Raw genomic sequence first — 20,187 nt, forward strand, 5'->3', positions numbered from 1 at the left:
CCGGTGTGTCAGACCCACCATACTTGCTCCGGACACTGCGAGAGAGCTGTACAAGCAATGATCACACGCACGGCACAGCGGACACACCAGGAACCGCGGTGTTGGCCGTCGAATGGCGCTAGCTGCGCAGCATTTGTGCACCGCCGCCGTCAGTGTCAGCCAGTTTGCCGTGGCATACGGAGCTCCATCGCAGTCTTTAACACTGGTAGCATGCCGCGACAGCGTGGACGTGAACCGTATGTGCAGTTGACGGACTTTGAGCGAGGGCGTATAGTGGGCATGCGGGAGGCCGGGTGGACGTACCGCCGAATTGCTCAACACGTGGGGCGTGAGGTCTCCACAGTACATCGATGTTGTCGCCAGTGGTCGGCGGAAGGTGCACGTGCCCGTCAACCTGGGACCGGACCGCAGCGACGCACGGATGCACGCCAAGACCGTAGGATCCTACGCAGTGCCGTAGGGGACCGCACTGCCACTTCCCAGCAAATTAGGGACACTGTTGCTCCTGGGGTATCGGCGAGGACCATTCGCAACCGTCTCCATGAAGCTGGGCTACGGTCCCGCACACCGTTAGGCCGTCTTCCGCTCACGCCCCAACATCGTGCAGCCCGCCTCCAGTGGTGTCGCGACAGGCGTGTATGGAGGGACGAATGGAGACGTGTCGTCTTCAGCGATGAGAATCGCTTCTGCCTTGGTGCCAATGATGGTCGTATGCGTGTTTGGCGCCGTGCAGGTGAGCGCCACAATCAGGACTCCATACAACCGAGGCACACAGGGCCAACACCCGGCATCATGGTGTGGGGAGCGATCTCCTACACTGGCCGTACACCACTGGTGATCGTCGAGGGGACACTGAATAGTGCACGGTACATCCAAACCGTCATCGAACCCATCGTTCTACCATTCCTAGACCGGCAAGGGAACTTGCTGTTCCAACAGGACAATGCACGTCCGCATGTATCCCGTGCCACCCAACGTGCTCTAGAAGGTGTAAGTCAACTACCCTGGCCAGCAAGATCTCCGGATCTGTCCCCCATTGAGCATGTTTGGGACTGGATGAAGCGTCGTCTCACGTGGTCTGCACGTCCAGCACGAATGCTGTTCCAACTGAGGCGCCAGGTGGAAATGGCATGGCAAGCCGTTCCACAGGACTACATCCAGCATCTCTACGATCATCTCCATGGGAGAATAGCAGCCTGCATTGCTGCAAAAGGTGGATATACACTGTACTAGTGCCAACATTGTGCGTGCTCTGTTGCCTGTGTCTATGTGCCTGTGGTTCTGTCAGTTTGATCATGTGATGTATCTGACCCCAGGAATGTGTCAATAAAGTTTCCCCTTCCTGGGACAATGAATTCACGGTGTTCTTATTTCAATTTCCAGGAGTGTAGAAGACTTGCTCAGAAGTGTAAACTTCCAGCATTTGTGAAGTTTCAATGTCTTGCAACTTAATACCATCTTTGATGTCAAGGTCAAACACATGGCCCTTCATTCACACAGGTAGTGTTCCATGACAGTTAGCATTTCACATCCCATGGGAACCCAGCATACAGAAAGTTCACCAAGGGTCAACAGCAGAAGATATAAAAATCATAGTGTATGCAGACAGTGTAATGATATGGGAAGACAATTACAAGAAAGTGCAAGAGCGGCTAAATACGTTGTACAGGATAATACATGGTAGAGGGTAACTGAAGAAACAGGCACATAAATAAGCTCAAAAAAAGTGAGACAATGAAAATCACCAGAGAAAATAAAAATTAATAATGCGAGTTGTTATGAAAAAATTTGCAATGAAGTAGACCTTTCAGATATCTAAGAATTAAGGTAACCAGGAAAGGAAGTATCTAGGGAAATATTTCAGAGAGGATAGTGAAAATTGCGTAAAATTTTATTATTGTGCAACAGATGTACTTAGGAATTTCAAAATACCTACCAAAACAAAGACCATGATATAGAAATCATATAATGTACAAATTTTGACCTATGGATCAGAATCCTGGACCTGGAGAAAGAAAGAACATAGTTTAATACAAGTGCGCTTTCCACAAGGGATCCTGGATAAGACAAGAAGGGACAGGTTAGGAAATAAAATAATTCAAAACATACTTCAGATCAATCACCTAAAAGGAAATATTGAGAGAAATGGCTGAATTTGTTTGGCTACATTAAAAGAATGGGAAAAGGAAGGCTACGAAGAAGAGCTCTGGATTGGAGAGAGACTGGAAGACCAATTCGAAGACCACAAACAAGATGGAGAGACCACATGAAGGATGATTAGAATTGGAGAGGACTACAATGGAAGGAAATGCTGAATTATAGACTGTGGGAGAAACGAAAATACTGGAAGTGACTTTGTGAATGTCCTGTGTAACCAGAAATGTTTCAGGAAGAAGAAGAAGGAGAGGATGATGATGATGATGATGATGATGATGATGATGATGATGATGATGATTAACAAACTACTGGCATTAAACATGAAAAAAATACTTGAAATACTTTAGTATATTTATCCTCCTCTGAAAGTTGTTGTTATCTTGAAAGTGAGAAATGTTTCCTTTCAGCAGAGGAGTTGACATAGACATCTGGAAAAAAACCACTGTGGTACTAGCCTGATGCTGAAGCTTATCTGTTGAGCATTCCTTGCTTGGTATGTGTACAGGTTAAAAATGTGTATGTTATTTCTGCTGTTCCTCTTGGCATGGTTGGTTTGCTGGACTGGCCTTAGGTGATGTGGATATGATTTCTCCTCAGGCTGCTGTGGTGAATGTTATTCTCACAACATTTCTGATCAACATATTGTCAGCGTACAATGTTGTTAGAGACCCAACTCCTGGATGAGTGGATTGAGAGAATGAGCAGCCTTTTCAGAGAAAGCATGAACAGTCTGCCAGAATCTGTCCTGCTGCAGCAGGACGCCCATGTCTTTGTGCAGCATACGAGTTGAATATGGCCTTGGGAGGTATAATGTGACCTTCACTGCCTGTTTCTGCACCATTTGCATTTCTATGATGTGCATGTCACTGACCTTTCCCCACACCACAGCTGCATACTCCAATACTGCTTTGACCACATTTAGGTAGAGTGTAATACCATGGTGTGATGGCAGTGATGACTGAGGATGAAGCATGGAGGCACCCTACTGCTATCCTTCTGACATAAAAAATACATGGCACCCACATGAGCTACTGATCGAGGGTCAACCCAAATATTTCTATCTTTGACCATGGGATAAAGCCTTGCAGGATGATGAAAAGCAGCAGATATGGCAGCAGCATCATTGGGGTGAAGACTACTGTATGGTTCTTTGTAGTATTGAATTGGAGGCCCCACTTCATTGTCCATGAAACTAGTGAGTCACACCTGAGCTGGTGGTGGCATTTTATGATTTGAACACTCATGCTGCATGTGAACAGCACTGTATTGTTGGCATAAAGAGCCAATTCAATGTGCACCTTGTATCTTGAGCACAAAAAGTCTGTGCACAAGGCTATTGCGCCACACAGAATCAAATGTCCTGGACACATTAAGAAGCAGTGCCCCAAGATACTCCCTCTTTTCCAATGCCTTCATTACCAGCTCCACCAACCACAGCATCTGGTGACAGATGCAGTGGTCACTCCAAAATCCAAACTGTTTGTCTGGTATGGCACTCTCCTGCGTGACATGTTGCATGAGCCTTTTCATGTACAGCCTCTTGCATACCTTTGAGAGAGAGTGGAATATGCTGATGGGCCAATAGCTGGCTGCCCAGCATGGGTCTTTGTTGGTTTTGGGGATAGCCACAACTTCCACGTTTCCTTGTGGATGGATAGACCCCAAATGCAGTACCTTATCAGCTAGTGGCCAGTGCACTTCTTCAGCAGGTGGTTGTTGACTTCATTGCTGCCTCCAGTTTTATTGGTGTTCAGCCAAAGGAGTTGCACTACAACTTCTTCCTCAGTGATTGGTGAAATGATGTCTTCTTCAGCCCTGGCTACTAGGAATATGGGCAGCTGATTTTTGAGTCACTGTATACAATCTCATGTATAGTGTTGGTCACTGGCATGAAGTTAGTTGCAAATGCATTGGCCAACACACTGCCTTGGCATATGGCTCACTGACGACGTTCTTGCCAACTTGCAGTGGTGAGATATGCTGTCTGCAATGAAGGACATCCCAGCACTCCTAGGGATGGAGTTATGTGGTAGAGGAGGGAATGGGATGCCATGTAATGGTAAATGGAATGAAAGGGGGAACTGGGGAATTTCAACGAAACTTGGTACACATATGACTTACTATCTAGGAAAAAACAAAACAAGCACGAATGTGTGTGCCCCCCCCCCCCCCCCCACTGCCCCCCTTTTTTTAAGAATAGAAGAAAATATGTATAGAAAGTTGAAAAAAACCTGCTCAGATGAAACACATTTTCTGTTAATTGAACTACCCACTTTTCAGGAGTATTCTCTTTGAGAAAGAAGACGTGGTTGCTGGCAAGCTGCAGTAAGACTTCAGTTTATTTGACAGCTAATTTTGTTAGCAATATCATTATCTGGTCAATGTAATTGAATTATACTGCCTAACTATTTGAATTATACTGCCTAACTATAGCAAGCCACTTCATCATGTGCCAATACTAATTAAAAAGTCTATGTGCTTGTATAAGTACTTGTGTAGTTAAAATAGCCTATGAGACTTGTAAACATTACAATAATCAGTTTCACTTATCAAAAAACAGAATATGTTTGTGAACTGCAAATGTACTTATGATGAATCATTGTCTAGTGCTACACAAGAAACTGTCTTGTCAATATTTTCTTCTTGTGCAGTCAAAGTGTGACTTGGTAGACTGAATCTTAAAACCTGAAAATTATTTTACAAAATGCTCCTTTCATAAATCTGTGATATGAAACAAATGTATAAAAGAACCAAAATGATGAAACAACATTTCAGATTTTGAAACCTATACTAGAAACAAAAACCACAATTTAAAATGTTCAAATGCATTTTGTTTATATAATGTACAAATACATGGCATTTTAAAAATTTTGAATGTTGTAGAAAATTATTTGATGGACACTTCTTAAATAGAAATCCATAGCCTTAAATGGAATAGTGTAGTAGGCCCTATCTGTTCAGCATGGCATTTTTATCCTTGCAACAGCCAATCTTCTCCATATATAAGATGGCAATACAGTATTAGCAAAATGCTATCTCATGTTTATTCTGTGGATGTGTGACATATCCATACAACTTAGCTACATGTTTATGGGAACAATAACTGTTTGTGGTGTGTAAATTAATTTCTGTTTGTAAAGTTGTTATTAAAGCAATCTCAATTTCAAAAGTATGCATCTTTAAATGACTTGCTGATGGCTTTTTTGGGAAAGATCACAGCAGGCATAAGTGGAAAAATATCCAGATAGGTAAAGTATTAGTGTATATTATAAAATGGGGGAAACTGACATACATCATCCATGTCCAATGAGGCTTGAACCAGAAGAAATTTCTGGAACACACAGTTGCCAGTACTATTGTACATAGCTGCCAGTACAGTAGTTCACGCAGCTTAATTGATCACGACTGATATATTGTAAACAAAGAAAATATAAATCTTTTTCACCAATATTTTTTTCAAGTAATCAGACAACTTTATGCTGGCACAAATTATACTTTTTACAATGGTTTCATGATACTGTTGTGCTGCCCTGAATTTTTTGCAACTCATAATGAACACCATCTGTCCAAAAAGTTCAGAGATTGATTTTATTCCTGGTATACAAGAGGCATGAGCACAGTAACTATAGTGGCAACTTGAGATAACATCTGTAAACAGCAGTCAAGCGAACTTACCAGCATGGGGCCTCCCGGCCAACAATGCCATACAATCATTTCATTTCATTTCATTTCATTTCAGTTGTGAGCAGGCAGTGTGAATTAGTGGACTTGTGGCTGTAGTTTGCCAGTGTTGTGTCACGAATCCCAATATAGTAACACCTCTAAATCGTACGATCAAGACATTTTTCAGAATGTTATGAAGAAGAAAGACCGTGTGCAAAATTTGTCCCACATTGACTTATGAATCAAAATGATGCATGGACAACTGCCACAACTTGATTGAAATGCAGACAGTTCACGTCTGGAAAAAACCATCACAAGTGAAAAGACATGCTGTTATCAATACGAACCTAGCACAAAATGAGAAAGTGCAAAACGCACGTGACGGGTCACGACATGATTGACTTTCAATACAGTGTGATGCATGATTGTAAGAACTTACCAAAGAAGGCTTTTTCTGATAGTATGAACGTTCTGTGCACTGTACTCAGCCACACGGGGGAGGGGGGGGGGGGGGAGACTATGTAGAACATCTGAAACACTATAACCACCATCGTAATATTTCACTGTTTTTTTAATAATCTAGTCTCAGAACTTTCTGGACTTACAGGGTATAAGGAAAAATGCAAATGTATTGTTGACTACTGCTATAGCCATGTATAAAGCACTGCAAATTCAACTGTCATTGTGATCACTGGGAAACGATATCACTGAACCACCTCACCAAATCATTCAACGAATGCAATAGTTTCATATTTCTATAGATTTAGTCACCGGATCTAGTGGAGGACTTCTCAAAACAGACATTCTGCTTTCTGATATCAGCGTGACAGTATGCTCATAAGCTTATCAGCATGACAGTATGCTCATAAGCTTTTGTTCCCTGCCTGTGAATGTGTTTTTTGCCATGAATGACTGGAAGTCTAAGTTCATTTCTGTGACTTTCATTTTCCTCTGGTCTTAAAGTTATTAGAGGATATTTGTTTCTCATATACATTTGTAAAAGTATGTGACCTTACTGAGTGTGTATTAGCAGACTTCAGTACTTTGTCGGTGGGTGTGAAATTCTGTTCCACTTGCTGCATTAGTTAGACTATAAAATTCTCACAGTTATTGTCTCAAAAACAGACAGTGAAACTACCATGTACAGAGACACTAACTGCTCTAAGACAGCTTAGGCTGTTACTGACTGAGCCATTCAAATATACTACATGATTCGACTCAGAGCTTCTGTCTGATAGTACCAGTACTTTTCCAATTTCTGAAGAAATTTGTTTGCACACCTTCCTGAATTAGCAAGCCAAGGAGAAAGCCATATATTCAGGGCCAGTTTAATGTCCAACTAACACAAGTGGCCAAGCTGAGAGGGACACCAGACATGCCCTGAATTCAGAATTTGTACACAGGTGTATCATAATTAGTAGTGAAAACAACCCATTTCCCCACTCGCTGGATTTCGATTTATTTTTAAATATTTTACCAAGAGCCCAAATAATGGCAAATAATGCATAAGGGAGAGGGGGAAAGATGTGGGAGGGGAGAGGGGGGGCACCAAATAATATATCACTGGTGTGGAAAAATAGAAAGGATGGAGCACAAAATTTATGTTGCTTGTGTGGAAAAATTTTGATGAATTGGCCTAAGCACTATAAAGGGTTGCTTCACAATGAATCTTTCAATTTAGACTGAAATGTGTAATTAAAACTGTATGCCAGATTGGAACTCTAAAGTTTGCAATGAAAAGCTTCTGTGGAATTTCAAGAAGTAGGAGGAATGTACTGGTGAGCTGAAGCTTTGGCTGGACTGTAAAGCTTGTTGGGATGGCTGAACAGTGTAGTGTTTTTGATGGAAAGCAGCAATTTGTTCTCATATTGTTGTCTGGCTCCCAGTTTTAGTCTGCTGAAAAGTTGCCTCCACTGAAGAATGAAACTTTCACTCTAGAATCTAATTTGTGTTCCTTGGTAAAAGTTATTTGCCACGCAATGCTCTTTCCATCATCCTATGCCATTCATGTTGGCACTGTATAAGTAGCATACATGATAATTATAGTTCTAAATTGATTAAAATGTGATTACCAAGCTAAGTGGCTCAGTAAAGGCACTGAATTCATGTTTGAGAGGAGCTAGTTTCAGCATCCACTGTGGCACACCAGATTCAAGTTTTCTATTGTTTTTCTAAATTTCTTGGGAGGAATGTCATAGTTCCCTCAAAAAAGCCATGACCAAGTTGCTGTATAATCTCCGTGCAGTCCTAATATTTGTTCCATCTCTGATGACCTCAATTTAAATTCCACTTAAGTTTCAAATTCAAAAAACTTTGAGTGAAATAACAAGTGTTTATAGCCTCTCATGGCATTAATTAATGTTTCTTGACACACAATTTTTTGTTTGTTGCTGTGGATGTGAAAGAAACAACCAGAGAAAACTAACAGTTCCTTCTGTTGGTTACGTGTGCAGCAGATTTGTATTCAGTTGTTGGAATTATTCTCTTCACTCACCACTATTACATTCCAAACGTCAAAGTAACTCAAATGTAAATAATGCAAGCAAAATGGAATCTTTTGCTGCAGTACATAACAGGTAGAATCCAACATGGGAGAAATTAAGTTTGCAGAAGTAGTTCGTGTATGGTTGTAGCTCTTGTTGAGGGTGCTTTTCCATGTACATGTTTGATGGCTGCTGCTGTCCATGTGGCCACTAGCTCTGCAATGCGGCGCCGAGCAGTGTGTAGTGCGTTGGAATCCCCAGGCCCATCATCCAGCATGTCGGCGCAATGCGATGTGTCTGCAAGCACACATCGTGTCAGGACAACACTGATATCCTATTCATTTAAATATTATGTTTCTAACTGAAACATTATATTAAAGTAGTCATTAGCTTTACATAGAAAAAGGAATGAAAACTTAGAGATCAGTACCAGATTTAAGAAGGTCTATTCATGATAAAATCCTCTCGGGTTGACAGCTGAGTCAATGCGTCATTTTCTGGTAAGGTTTCAGCAAGTTTCTTACTTGCCATCTTCAGGCTTCAGTCTTCACCTGAAGATTGCAAATAAGAAACTTGCTGAAACATTGCAGAGAATGACGCATTGACTTGGCTGTCAACACGAGAAGATTTTATCATCAAGATTCGCCGAGAAAGCCTGCATTCTATTTGTGTTTGCATGCCAAATTATAGTTGATTAACATAGGAAAGAAAAGCGATTTAACTTTCGCTTAAATTGCTGTTATTACTACTTGAAAAGTCATGTAACTGAAGACATTACCTATGGCAGGTAGTTAAAAATTATCAAGTTCTAAATAATTGAGTCAGCACAGTATAAGGATTATACTAGTCAACACATATCAAAATTAAATTAGACTATGGAAAATATACAGAAACCATAAAAGCTAATAAGGGAATTCAAAGAATGGTGCAGTCTGCTACCAATATATCATCATCATCATCATCATCAACAACATCTTCATTCATTTGACATCCACTAAAGATTAAAGGCCTCCTCTAGAGTTTCCCAAGCATTACAGTGTTCAAATCCATGTTGCTGTTGCATGTTTTCCAATGTTATTTACTCTGTTTGCATTAGATAAACACTTTGGTCTTTTTTATGTCTGGGAATCCAGGAAGAAACTTTCTTTGTCCATTTACCATCCATTAGAGTCTGCACAGGATACAGTGGCTGATCCACAGTGATGAGTTTTTGTCCAAAGCACTGGGTGAGTTCATTTATTTGTTCAGAAGGAGAGACCGACAGTGTCTGCTACCTTTCGACTGGTCAGGGATGACAGAATTGAGACGCACACCCTACAATCTGTCTCAAATGATTTGGTAAAAAAAAAAAAAAAAAAAAAAAAAAAAAAAAAAAACCATTTTTGAGTTGCTTATAACTTTATATGTCAGGTTCATGAATATGTGACCACCATTTCGTTAATGGTCATAATCATTGTGATATTAACATGGAAGTAAGACAGTGCAATAAATTTGAAAAAGTTTGCATTGAAAAATAGGGCGCCTATTACAGAATATGTTGCTGTATATGAATTCAGCTAACATGTCAAATTTTTTTTTTAGACTTGAGTGGAAATCTCAATCTGTTACCAATCTCAAGAAAAGGCAAAGGTCCCAAGTTCGAGTCTCGGTCCAGCACACAGTTTTAATCTGCCAGGAAGTTTCATATCAGCACACACTCCGCTGCAGAGTGAAAATGTCATTCAGGGTAATAGTTAATCCCCAAAAAACAGTACTCATGAATTTCCACACTGATCAAAATAAAAATCTGGCACAACCAAACATGAGTGCTGTAAATTTCGTGGGATTCATATCCAGGAAAATCTTAAGTGGAGCACTCATATCACATCCCTAAATTCAAGACTAGCTAAAATGAGCTATATAGTAAGAATTCTCTGCAACAATACTAGTGCAGAAACAGTTAGGGCTGTATACTTTGCTTGTGTACATTCAGGACTGAAGTATGATATCATTTTCTGGAGAAATGTACACCAGGCCGTAACAGTTTTCAGGAAACAAAAGGCAATTATAAGAATAATGAAACAAGTGAGCAGCAGAAAACCGTGCAAAAAAGATAAAAAGAAGCAATCCACAAAACAAAGCAATCTGTAGTACACAAAGCATTTGGTAGTGGCTAGTGCACAACTGTTTGCTACGGTTGGCAGTGGTAGTTCAAGACCGACCTCTACCGGTATCTTACGCAACTACAGTTCAGAAAAGTGCCCATAATACCTGCATACACAACTTTTATTTACAAAGCAGTTAGGCTGTGTACTGAATTGATTACTGTGATGACATAAGCCATTTTCTACCTTTTCTTCCATGAGCTGTGTCAGATATTCCTAGTCTGTCTTTAATGAAAGCCACGGCAAACGAATAAATGTGCGAGTTTTAGCGTAAATTTTAATTATAAGAGAAGTTTTTCAGACCGCCCTGATCGAGCCTGGCAGTGACTATATGTTTGATATTGTATTCTCGTAAGTCACTGAGTAGACCTAAAAGTGAGCGAATACATTTTTTGAATCCTTTCTGAAAAGGTTACAAATGTCTTGATGATCAAATGCTCATGCTCTCACAGCATTTGTAGAATTTGCGCAGACGTTGTTCTTGTACTTCGAATCCATTTCCGAATCCACATGCCATAGATTTATTACTTTCAAACGTCCTTGATTTGAGGACATGTAACGTGTCATCACCAAGCTATATGAAGTCACTAGCATGCCCTTCTTCTAGCACTAAACACCGAACCACCTGAGAAATTGTGTGAAACAGCAATTCAGCTATAAATGTACTCTCTGTCAGTCTCTGCCCTTAACGGTGATGTGTTGCTGAGTTAACTTTGGGCACATTTCACCTCGCCACTGTCTAAAGGAAAAGGTCTCTCGAACACAGACATCGTCACTGCCTTTTATTCTATGATAATGCCTTCCTCCAGCAAATGATTCCACAGCAGCTTCGGAAAATGTGGGACAACTACACACGTTTCCGTGTGTTGCTAGTATGAGGCAGACAACTACACACGTTTCCGTGTGTTGCTAGGATGAGGCAGACAACTAATTACATGCGTCACGCCAAGCACGTTGCAAACGGAAATGTGTTTTGTCCCATGTCTGCTACCCAAAATGCTGCCTTATACTAATTACTGGTTAAGCTGACAATAAAAAAAATTGAATTAATCGTGAGTATTGGGACCATGGCGGTATGGCCCCACTTTACATTGTTGCCAGATGTATCCAAGATGGCGGCAAATACGTCATCCAAGATGGCGGCATGTAGACTTGGCAACAGTGCATGACATCATCCAGGATTGCGGTCTTGATGTCATTCAATATGGCCGATTTTGATGGCAAGTTTGAATTTTGGCAGGAAGATAGGTCAGTTGGGCCACCTCCACTAACCTAACCCCTCTCCCCTAGAAAAATGGTGGGGAGGTCAAATTCCAACAGGATAACGCATCGCACCACAGTTATCTCTACTAACCTAAGAAAATCGCGATAAGATAGGTCACTTGGGCTACCCCCACTAACCTAATCACCCGACTGCCACTTCTTCCCCTGAACTGGCGCCAAGTTTGAATTTAGGCAGTAAACAAAAGTCAATTTGCTTATCTCTACTAAGCTAAGAAAATTACAGGAAGATAGCTCACTTGGCCTGCCCCCACCAACCTCAGTCGTCCAACAGCCCCCTCCTCCTAGGAACTGGCGCCAAGTTTGAATTTTGGTGGTAAAGAAAAGTCACTTGGGCTTTCTCTACCAGCCTAAGAAAATCGCAGGAAGATAGGTCACTTGGGCTACCCCCACTACCCACTACATAAGTCACCTGCCCGCCACCTCTTCCTGGGAACTGGCACTAAGTTTGAATTTTGCCGGTAAAGAAAGGTCACTTGGGGTTTCTCTCCCACCCTAACAAAATTGTGGGAAACAAAGCCCACCTCTAAAAACCTAAGTCACCTGTCTGCCACCTCTTCCTAGGGATTGATGGGAAATGGACTCAGCCTGCACTAGCCGCTGGAGAGAGGTAGGAGTGTACTTTATTTATTTTGAAACCGTTCATTTGTGGATGGAGTATATTTATCACAGTGATACAGAACACACGCTCTGACATGCCACACAGCATACAGACTTGCAAACTACTCCTAAGTAACTCATATATAATGCTCTACACACAAGCTTGCTAATTGTAAACTGTCAAAATAACGCATTGCACAGCCCACAGACATGCAAAACACTCGTAAATAATGCAATACATTTACGCCCAGAGATCCAAACAACTCGTAAATTGTCAAAATAATAATCCATCTAAAATACTTTGCAAACATGCTTGCTAATCGTGAAATATCTAAATCATGCACCAGTCTTTATTTAAACAATTAGAGACAGCACCACCATCCAGTGTGTTCACCAGGAGGTCTGCACTCCAACTGACCTGGTACACTACAACCAGCAGAGAGCACTGTCGTCCAAGATGGCAGCCATGACATCAGCTGATGATGCAAGTACAATTATCCAAGATGGCTTCAAACAGTGTGTTCACCACAAGGTCTGGACCTAGTACTCAGTACTACCTCCAGAGAGCACTTTCGTCTATTTTGTGATGTAACCCAAGATGTTGGGGGTAAATGGCAGGAAAACGACTCTGCCTGTGCTGAATATGAGTTTTTATTTTGCAGGAATTTTCTCCACCATGAGATCTAGACTCCAACTGACCTAGTACACAATACTGCCACCAGAGTGCGCTGTCATCCCTCCTGTGACATAACCCAAGATGGTGGTCTGTAGGGGGAAAATGGCGCGAAAACAACTCAGCCTGCGCTGGACTGCTGGGGAGAGTAAGGAAGGAGTGCACTCTATTTATTTTGGAACATTTTATTTAGGGATGGCGTATATTTATCACACTGACACAAAACACTCACCCTGATGTGCTACTCTGCAGACAAGCAAACAACTCCTAATTTACCGAAATAATTTCAGTACACACACATGCAGACTACTCCTAAATAATGCAGCACAGTGATGTGTAGACACGGTCAGTACTTATAAACTGTGCAAATAACGCATAGCACACCATACAGACCCACTCGCAAAATAATGCAATCAACACACACAAGCACCATCTACCACCCCCTGTCCACTAGAGCACACAGGGGGTTAGCGGCAAGCCCCACCAAGTGATGTGGCTATCAGCTGTCAAACTACACACAGGTACCCTAAGGCATGAGGTGGCAACATCCCTTTCATACTTGACACCAGAGAAAGTTCTATCGAAATATATGTTCACCTAGACACATGTGCTGGTGCAACTGGCCATGGATGTGCGCACTGTCAGAGTCGTGAGCTGTCACCAGACGCATGTGAAAGTTGCATCTATTTTCAGGTATACAGACACTGTTATACTGACATCATATAACTCCAAGGCACAGCCCCCATATGTGAGACACCTCCGGGCAGCACGTGTCTTTACCATTGATGACAGAGTAGCTACAAACCTTTGCAAACACATCTAACAATGTTCTCAATCTTATACTCATGTCACATGACTATGTAAAAAACAAGAACTGAGTTGACCACGCGGAAATTGTATAGTGTCTCAGAAATAGTTAACGCTCGCTTTCTTTATGTCTCAGTTTGAATGCACGAAATTCTTGCCCTAACAGAACCTGTTTACGGAAATAACACAGAATAACGTCGAATGCAGTCTTCCTCATGGACCTAACGTGGTGCCCACTCCATCGTGTGTTACCCTTCGTGCTCTCAACATATGCAAATATTCTCACTCCTATGTAGAGTCTCCAATGTCCCAGCACAAAGGATGTGATCGAATTTACCCACCGAATTACTGATGTCGTAGGTATCTTTCTTTCTGAAGACAGGACTTTCAGCTGTAAAATTATTTTGCACAGATCGTTCAATTGCATTTTGGGGTGCACTCAGCCTCGTGTTGCCAATTGAGGAGCTACTCGACCGAATAGTAGCGGCTCTGGTCAAAGACAACCATCATAACGACCGGGAGAGCGGTGTGCTGACCACACACCCCTCCTATCCGCATCCTCAACTGAGGATAATACGGCGGTCGGATGGTCCCGATGGGCCACTTGCGGCCTGAAGACGGAGTGGTTAAATTGCATTGACAGTTAAACCCGTAAAGTTGTCTATAGATCATCAAATACATACCACACTCACAAGGATATTGGAAGCCTGGAACATATCTGTGTAACTACAATTAAATATCACGATTGCTGCTACAGTCTGTCAGCGATTGATGTACAGGTAATGTCTCCTCCTGACAGCTGTGCTTCTGGAACCAATTTCAGTATCTGTAGCGCACATAATTTTCCACGTAAAAAATCTCTCCCATACCCCGCGGTTATCAATGTGCTAAATCTATACGTACGTCACGATAGGACACACAATCATCCTCTCTAGTCATGCCACAACATAAACCACAATAACTTTACAATGCAATATGTACAGATTTTACAGAACATAAGTCACAGTAACTTTACAATGCAATATATAAACATTTTACTCAAACAGTGCAGTTATCTTTTATATCTGTACAGCACCGAAAAAAATTATGACGTACCTACACTCGCATCGGCTATATGTCACGATGCTCCTCAGTCCTAGGGGAGCTCCGTCGACCTCTTCTTTCTTTCTACAGACGAGACTTTCAGCGGTAAGAAACTATTTTACACTGATCGCCATATTGCAGCGACAACTAAACCTCGCAAAGTGCCATACATAACGTCAAATACGGAAATACTCTTACTCAATTACACTGCTCTCCCACTGACGACAGGAGCTTGAATACAAGAACACAAGTATTTTTGCATGGTTTACCATAATATTATATCGGTTTCGCGGTACTTCTCGATATCAAGCACACAGCAGTAGCCTCCCGATCCTGAATATATAGACTGGAAATTATTTCTCTACAAACCCGAAACTTAAGCTAAGTGGAGCGTGCTCTAGACCACTGACAAGGGAACCTCCCCATCGCACCCCCCTCAGATTTAGTTATAAGTTGGCACAGTGGATAGGCCTTGAAAAACTGAACACAGATCAATCGAGAAAACAGGAAGAAGTTGTGTGTAACTATATAAGAAATAAGCAAAATATACAAACTGAGTAGTCCATGTGCAACATAAGCAACATCAAGGACTATAGGAGCTCAGGAGCGCCGTGGTCCCGTGGATAGCGTGAGCAGCTGCGGAGTGAGAGGTCCTTGGTTCAAGTCTTCCCTCGAGTGAAAAGTTTACTTTTTTTATTTTCGCAAAGTTATGATCTGTCCGTTCGTTCATTGACGTCTCTGTTAACTGTAATAAGATTAGTGTCTGCGTTTTGCGACCGCACCACAAAACCGTGAGATTAGTAGACGAAAGGACGTGCCTCTCCAATGGGAACCGAAAACATTTGATCGTAAGGTCATAGGTCAACCGATTCCTCCACAGGAAAACACGTCTGATATATTCCATACGACACTGGTGACAGCATGTGCGTCACATGACAGGAATATGTTGTCGATCCACCTAACTTGTACACTTGGCGAATGGGTAAAAACATTCTTCTACCTTGCCCGATTTAGGTTTTCTTGTGGATGTGATAATCACTCCCAAAAAAGTGACGAAAACATAAGAGTTTGTCACATAAACTGCAACAAATGAATGCAACAGTTTCACAGTCGCACAATTGTCCCTGTGCTCTGTCAAAACATGTGTTTTGTTTCGATGTTTGTTTAGGTGTAGCGTCCCCATACTACGGCGCAGTTACCTCGCATCGGACGGACGGACGGACAGATAATAACTGTCTGAAAATAAAAAATTAAACTTTTAACTCGAGGGAACTCTTGAACCAAGGACCTCTCGTTCCGCAGCTGCTCACTCTAACCACGGGACCACGACGCTCGTAAGGTAACACTAACCTTGATGTTACCTATGTTGCTTATGGACTACTCAGTTTGTATATTTTGCTTATTTTTTTCATAGTTACACACAACTTCTTCCTGTTTTCTCGATTAATCTGTGTTCAGCTTTTCAAGGCCTATCGACTATGCCAACTTATAACTAAATCTGAGGGTGGTGCGATGGGGAGGTTCCCTTGTGAGTAACTAGAAAGAAACAGATGAAAAATGATATTTCCACTCACGAATATCGATCTCGCTGATGCAACAGATTCCAAATCATCCTTATATTTTACAAGCCAACAAAGGTGTTTCTCATGTCTAGAGAACAAGCAAATGTCTCTTTCACCTGAAAGATGCACACCCCACAATCGATCTTCACTCAACTAAATAAAGGCGCGAAATCTCCAGAAGTAATCAACCAAACAATTTACATGGGAGGTAATAGCAGTCCAATGTAAACACACCTCCATATTCAATCTCTAATTTCCACTTGATCACGAAAGCTATTCAACACTTACTAAGTATTAGTTCGCTATTCGATCGTCTAGAGGATGGTAAAGTTAACTCAGATACATTCCTACAGTCCGACAGGCCTGTGCATGCAGGCGGATGCTGATGTTAACGGGAAATGTGAATCATTCCCACCACAGGCCATGCATACACAGAATTATTGCAGAAAACCGTGGCTCTGGAAATGGAAATATATGTACCTTCTTTATGAGTGGACATAGTCATTTCCTTTACACAAACACATACTGTATAAACCTGATGCTCAAATGCGAACATATCATGCATCCCCTACTACTAAGTATAATACTTCGTCAACAGATGATTGCCTACGATACGAAATAATACTGACCGAAAATCAACGATGGGTGTGCATGTCTCTTAGATTTCTTCCTGCGAGTGCTGCCACTGTGTCTTAGAAAGAGAGATGTAATCGGCCAGATGTTAAAAAAACCCAATCGCAACAACTACTGCATGTTACTGTCACAAGCGATCTTGGTTCTACAAGTGCACACAAGTATCCATGTTAAAAGCTACACCCGCTTTATGAATCGAGGTACAACATTACCTCTGAATGAGGTGGTTTTTTCCAGACAAATACTGTGACGGTGATCATAGGAATATGTATAACCAGACCAACACGTAGCCCACGATGCAACCTTGTGATAAAATTACCACATTTTGAAGTTGATTCAGCTAAGGAACGTAGTATGTAAGCTGTATTTGCCACTCCCTCAAACCGATAATTCTATAGTATTTTTAGTGTATTCCGTCTCAAGACCATATCACAGGTTCCGTGATATATTCACTGAGTTATAGGCGATGACTGATTGAGAAGGCGCACAAACAGTAGTAGTAGATGATGTGCCGATTGAGGTCATAAGAAAATACACACTAGCTTCTCAGATCTCTAGTATTAAGCTATCCACTAGAAATGATGTCCATGATTTGGAATTGGGTCTTTCCATTCAGGCACATACCTGCATTGCATCCTATTGACAATTCCTTTAATTATTACAACCACTGCTCAATAATATTTCTGGCACTCCCATATCTCAATACGAGTCACCTTTCCCAAACCTATCTGCTACAATAAAATTCGAATGTGGTGTTAGTCATCCCCTATGCATCTTGCAACTGCTCCCATTTCTACAGATTTCCACATGAGATCGTTACAGTTTAAGTCAGAACTGAGCATAAGTCGGAGAAACACATATCCACCAACTTCTGCAACCCACGTAGAAACAGAACGACCAGAGTTACTGCAACAGGACCGTGTTTTGACCATTCGGTGGAAATGCACACAATGGGGTATGTCTCCTAACTAGATACAGATACTACAGCCCGTAGCAGATCCGCAAGCATGCAAATCAGTCAGCCCAACATGCTATCATCGTTATTCTCTACCCATGAACAGAGAAAAATTACGAACTATAAAAGCTCAACTAACTTCATCTGATATAGAAGTCACCTAGCCACCAATGCTGGCTTGATGATGCAAAGCTGCACTGGGGCTCCAGCGCAGAGAAAGAAATTTCGCAATACTCCCCAGAATAGTGCAGCGTGCGGCCATCCATGCATTCCTAACGGTATACACAGTCCCTTCCGAATTTACACCTCAAACTGCTGCTGCTACTGCCTCCTTTGTGGCACAGTCCTATTAAACATACAGTCACTGCAGAGGCCACTTTAAAGTTTTATCACCTATACTCTAGGCGAATGGTCGTATCTCACTATACTAAGTCGCAAAAGACGCTCCCTCTGGTCCTGTTTAGTTGTTTGAAACACTGTTTTCTAACTTGCTTTTGTACAATGCCAAACACATCGTTTTTCTACCATGACTTCGAGGCCTGTGCCAGGTTCTAAACTGACATTAAGAAGTTCTGATCCACAGCCTTTCGCAGGAAACTAGACGTTGCACAGTGTAAATCATGTTCTTACGGTGCATACCATAACATGCAACACATCAGCTGATTTTAAATAGAAGACACTTAAAACATAAGGAAACCAGAAGAGTTTGCTCGCATTGTGTAGAGTCTCCAAACTACAGTCCGAATGTGATTCACGAGCTCTGCATTTAGACTCGTCTCTCACACTGACGGAATAGCTGATAACTCTACGTTTCATGTCGACTGATTCCTCATATTGCACTCATGTACGCAATCAGTGTTTCGGTGCTATCCACCACAGAAGGTATTGTCCATCCATCAAAACTTTCTCTCCAGCTCAAACAAGCGATGTCAGTCAGTCATTATGTGGTGACCAATAGCGTGCCACTGCATGGATGGGATGGAAAAGGCACCATCTATGTATAATAATGAGCATCAAAGTTGATAGCACGAACGATTTTACCAATTTTACAGTAACTTCAACACTGGCCAATGATGTGACAGCATGTTTTCCCAATTTCAGTATCATAGCTAAACCACCCGCTGTCCACTTTGTGAGTATCATTGCGAACATGGATAGATGACTGTGCAGTACGTCCATTCAGTGTTAATTCTCGAACACATAAATCATCAGAGTATACCAGGCAGCGCTCCACATATTTCTATCACAGCGAGCATAGTGTTTAATTTACGATCTACCTCTCTGTGTATGGGAGTCACAGAGCATTCTCGCTGTCTTAGGGTAAAATTAGAGTGAAAGACCCTCCTCACACTACCATTGATCTACCCACCCTGCAGCACCGTTAACGAATTAATCTGCAACCGACCAGAATAAGACTGCTCACAAAAATTAAAAAAAAATACTTCCATTGCTCTGCGTGATACGAGCACAATATAGCTTTCCGGAGACGTATAGTGTTCACTGTTCACATTCGATCACCGTTCATAAATTATATGGTACCTGCATTAGGCCTATATAAAATGATCGTTAGTAGTTGGGGATACAGATAAAACACATAGCAGCAGCGTCCGACATGTGAAAATTACAAGTCATTCCAACAATAACTCTGTAAACAGCACCTCTGTCAGGCAGATGTGTACGCGGGGATTGCAGTGCCTCACAAGCTCCTATTGCTAACTTAGTTATGACACTGAAGTCTCGATTTTACACCTAAGATGCGACAGGGGGGATGGAGTACATCGCATAAATCAAATTTCGTTTAGAGATATTTGTCAAGTTTCATCACAAATGAGATGGAAGTCTTCTGATGTTCGACAGGTTTACCATTAACGATCGCAAGTAGACAGTGCTTTAAACCACATCCAGAACACGTGGCTGTATACGAGTAGAACACAGGCTATGTCACGCGACTGATGCATCCGGACAGAGCACTGGAAAAAAAATTGACCTTTCTTCTCTAGAATGCATTAGTCAAGCATTAAATCATTCCTTGTTACAGCTCTATCTAAATCAAAAACTCCGTCCTCTCTCTGTTATCTTTTAACGCAGATGCAAGTAATGCAAGTAAGTTTAGAAGTGAATGGTTCTCTGTCCTCCTCCTGAAAAG

The 20,187-nt window shown here is 41.7% G+C and overlaps 1 protein-coding gene across 1 annotated transcript in view; it reads right to left on the reverse strand.

Moving 5' to 3' along the window:
• Positions 1 to 8,264: 8,264 nt before the first annotated feature.
• The window catches only part of LOC126188486 (thymus-specific serine protease-like), a 103,034-nt gene continuing 91,111 nt past the window's right edge, over positions 8,265 to 20,187 (reverse strand). Inside the window, exon 9 of the mRNA XM_049930090.1 lies at positions 8,265 to 8,600. Within this exon, the coding sequence (XP_049786047.1) occupies positions 8,419 to 8,600 (182 nt within the window). The 3' untranslated portion in view covers positions 8,265 to 8,418. The remainder of the gene's footprint in view (positions 8,601 to 20,187) is intronic.

The sequence above is a fragment of the Schistocerca cancellata genome, chromosome 5 (assembly GCF_023864275.1).
Source record: "Schistocerca cancellata isolate TAMUIC-IGC-003103 chromosome 5, iqSchCanc2.1, whole genome shotgun sequence".
In the NCBI taxonomy this organism is placed as follows: domain Eukaryota; kingdom Metazoa; phylum Arthropoda; class Insecta; order Orthoptera; family Acrididae; genus Schistocerca; species Schistocerca cancellata.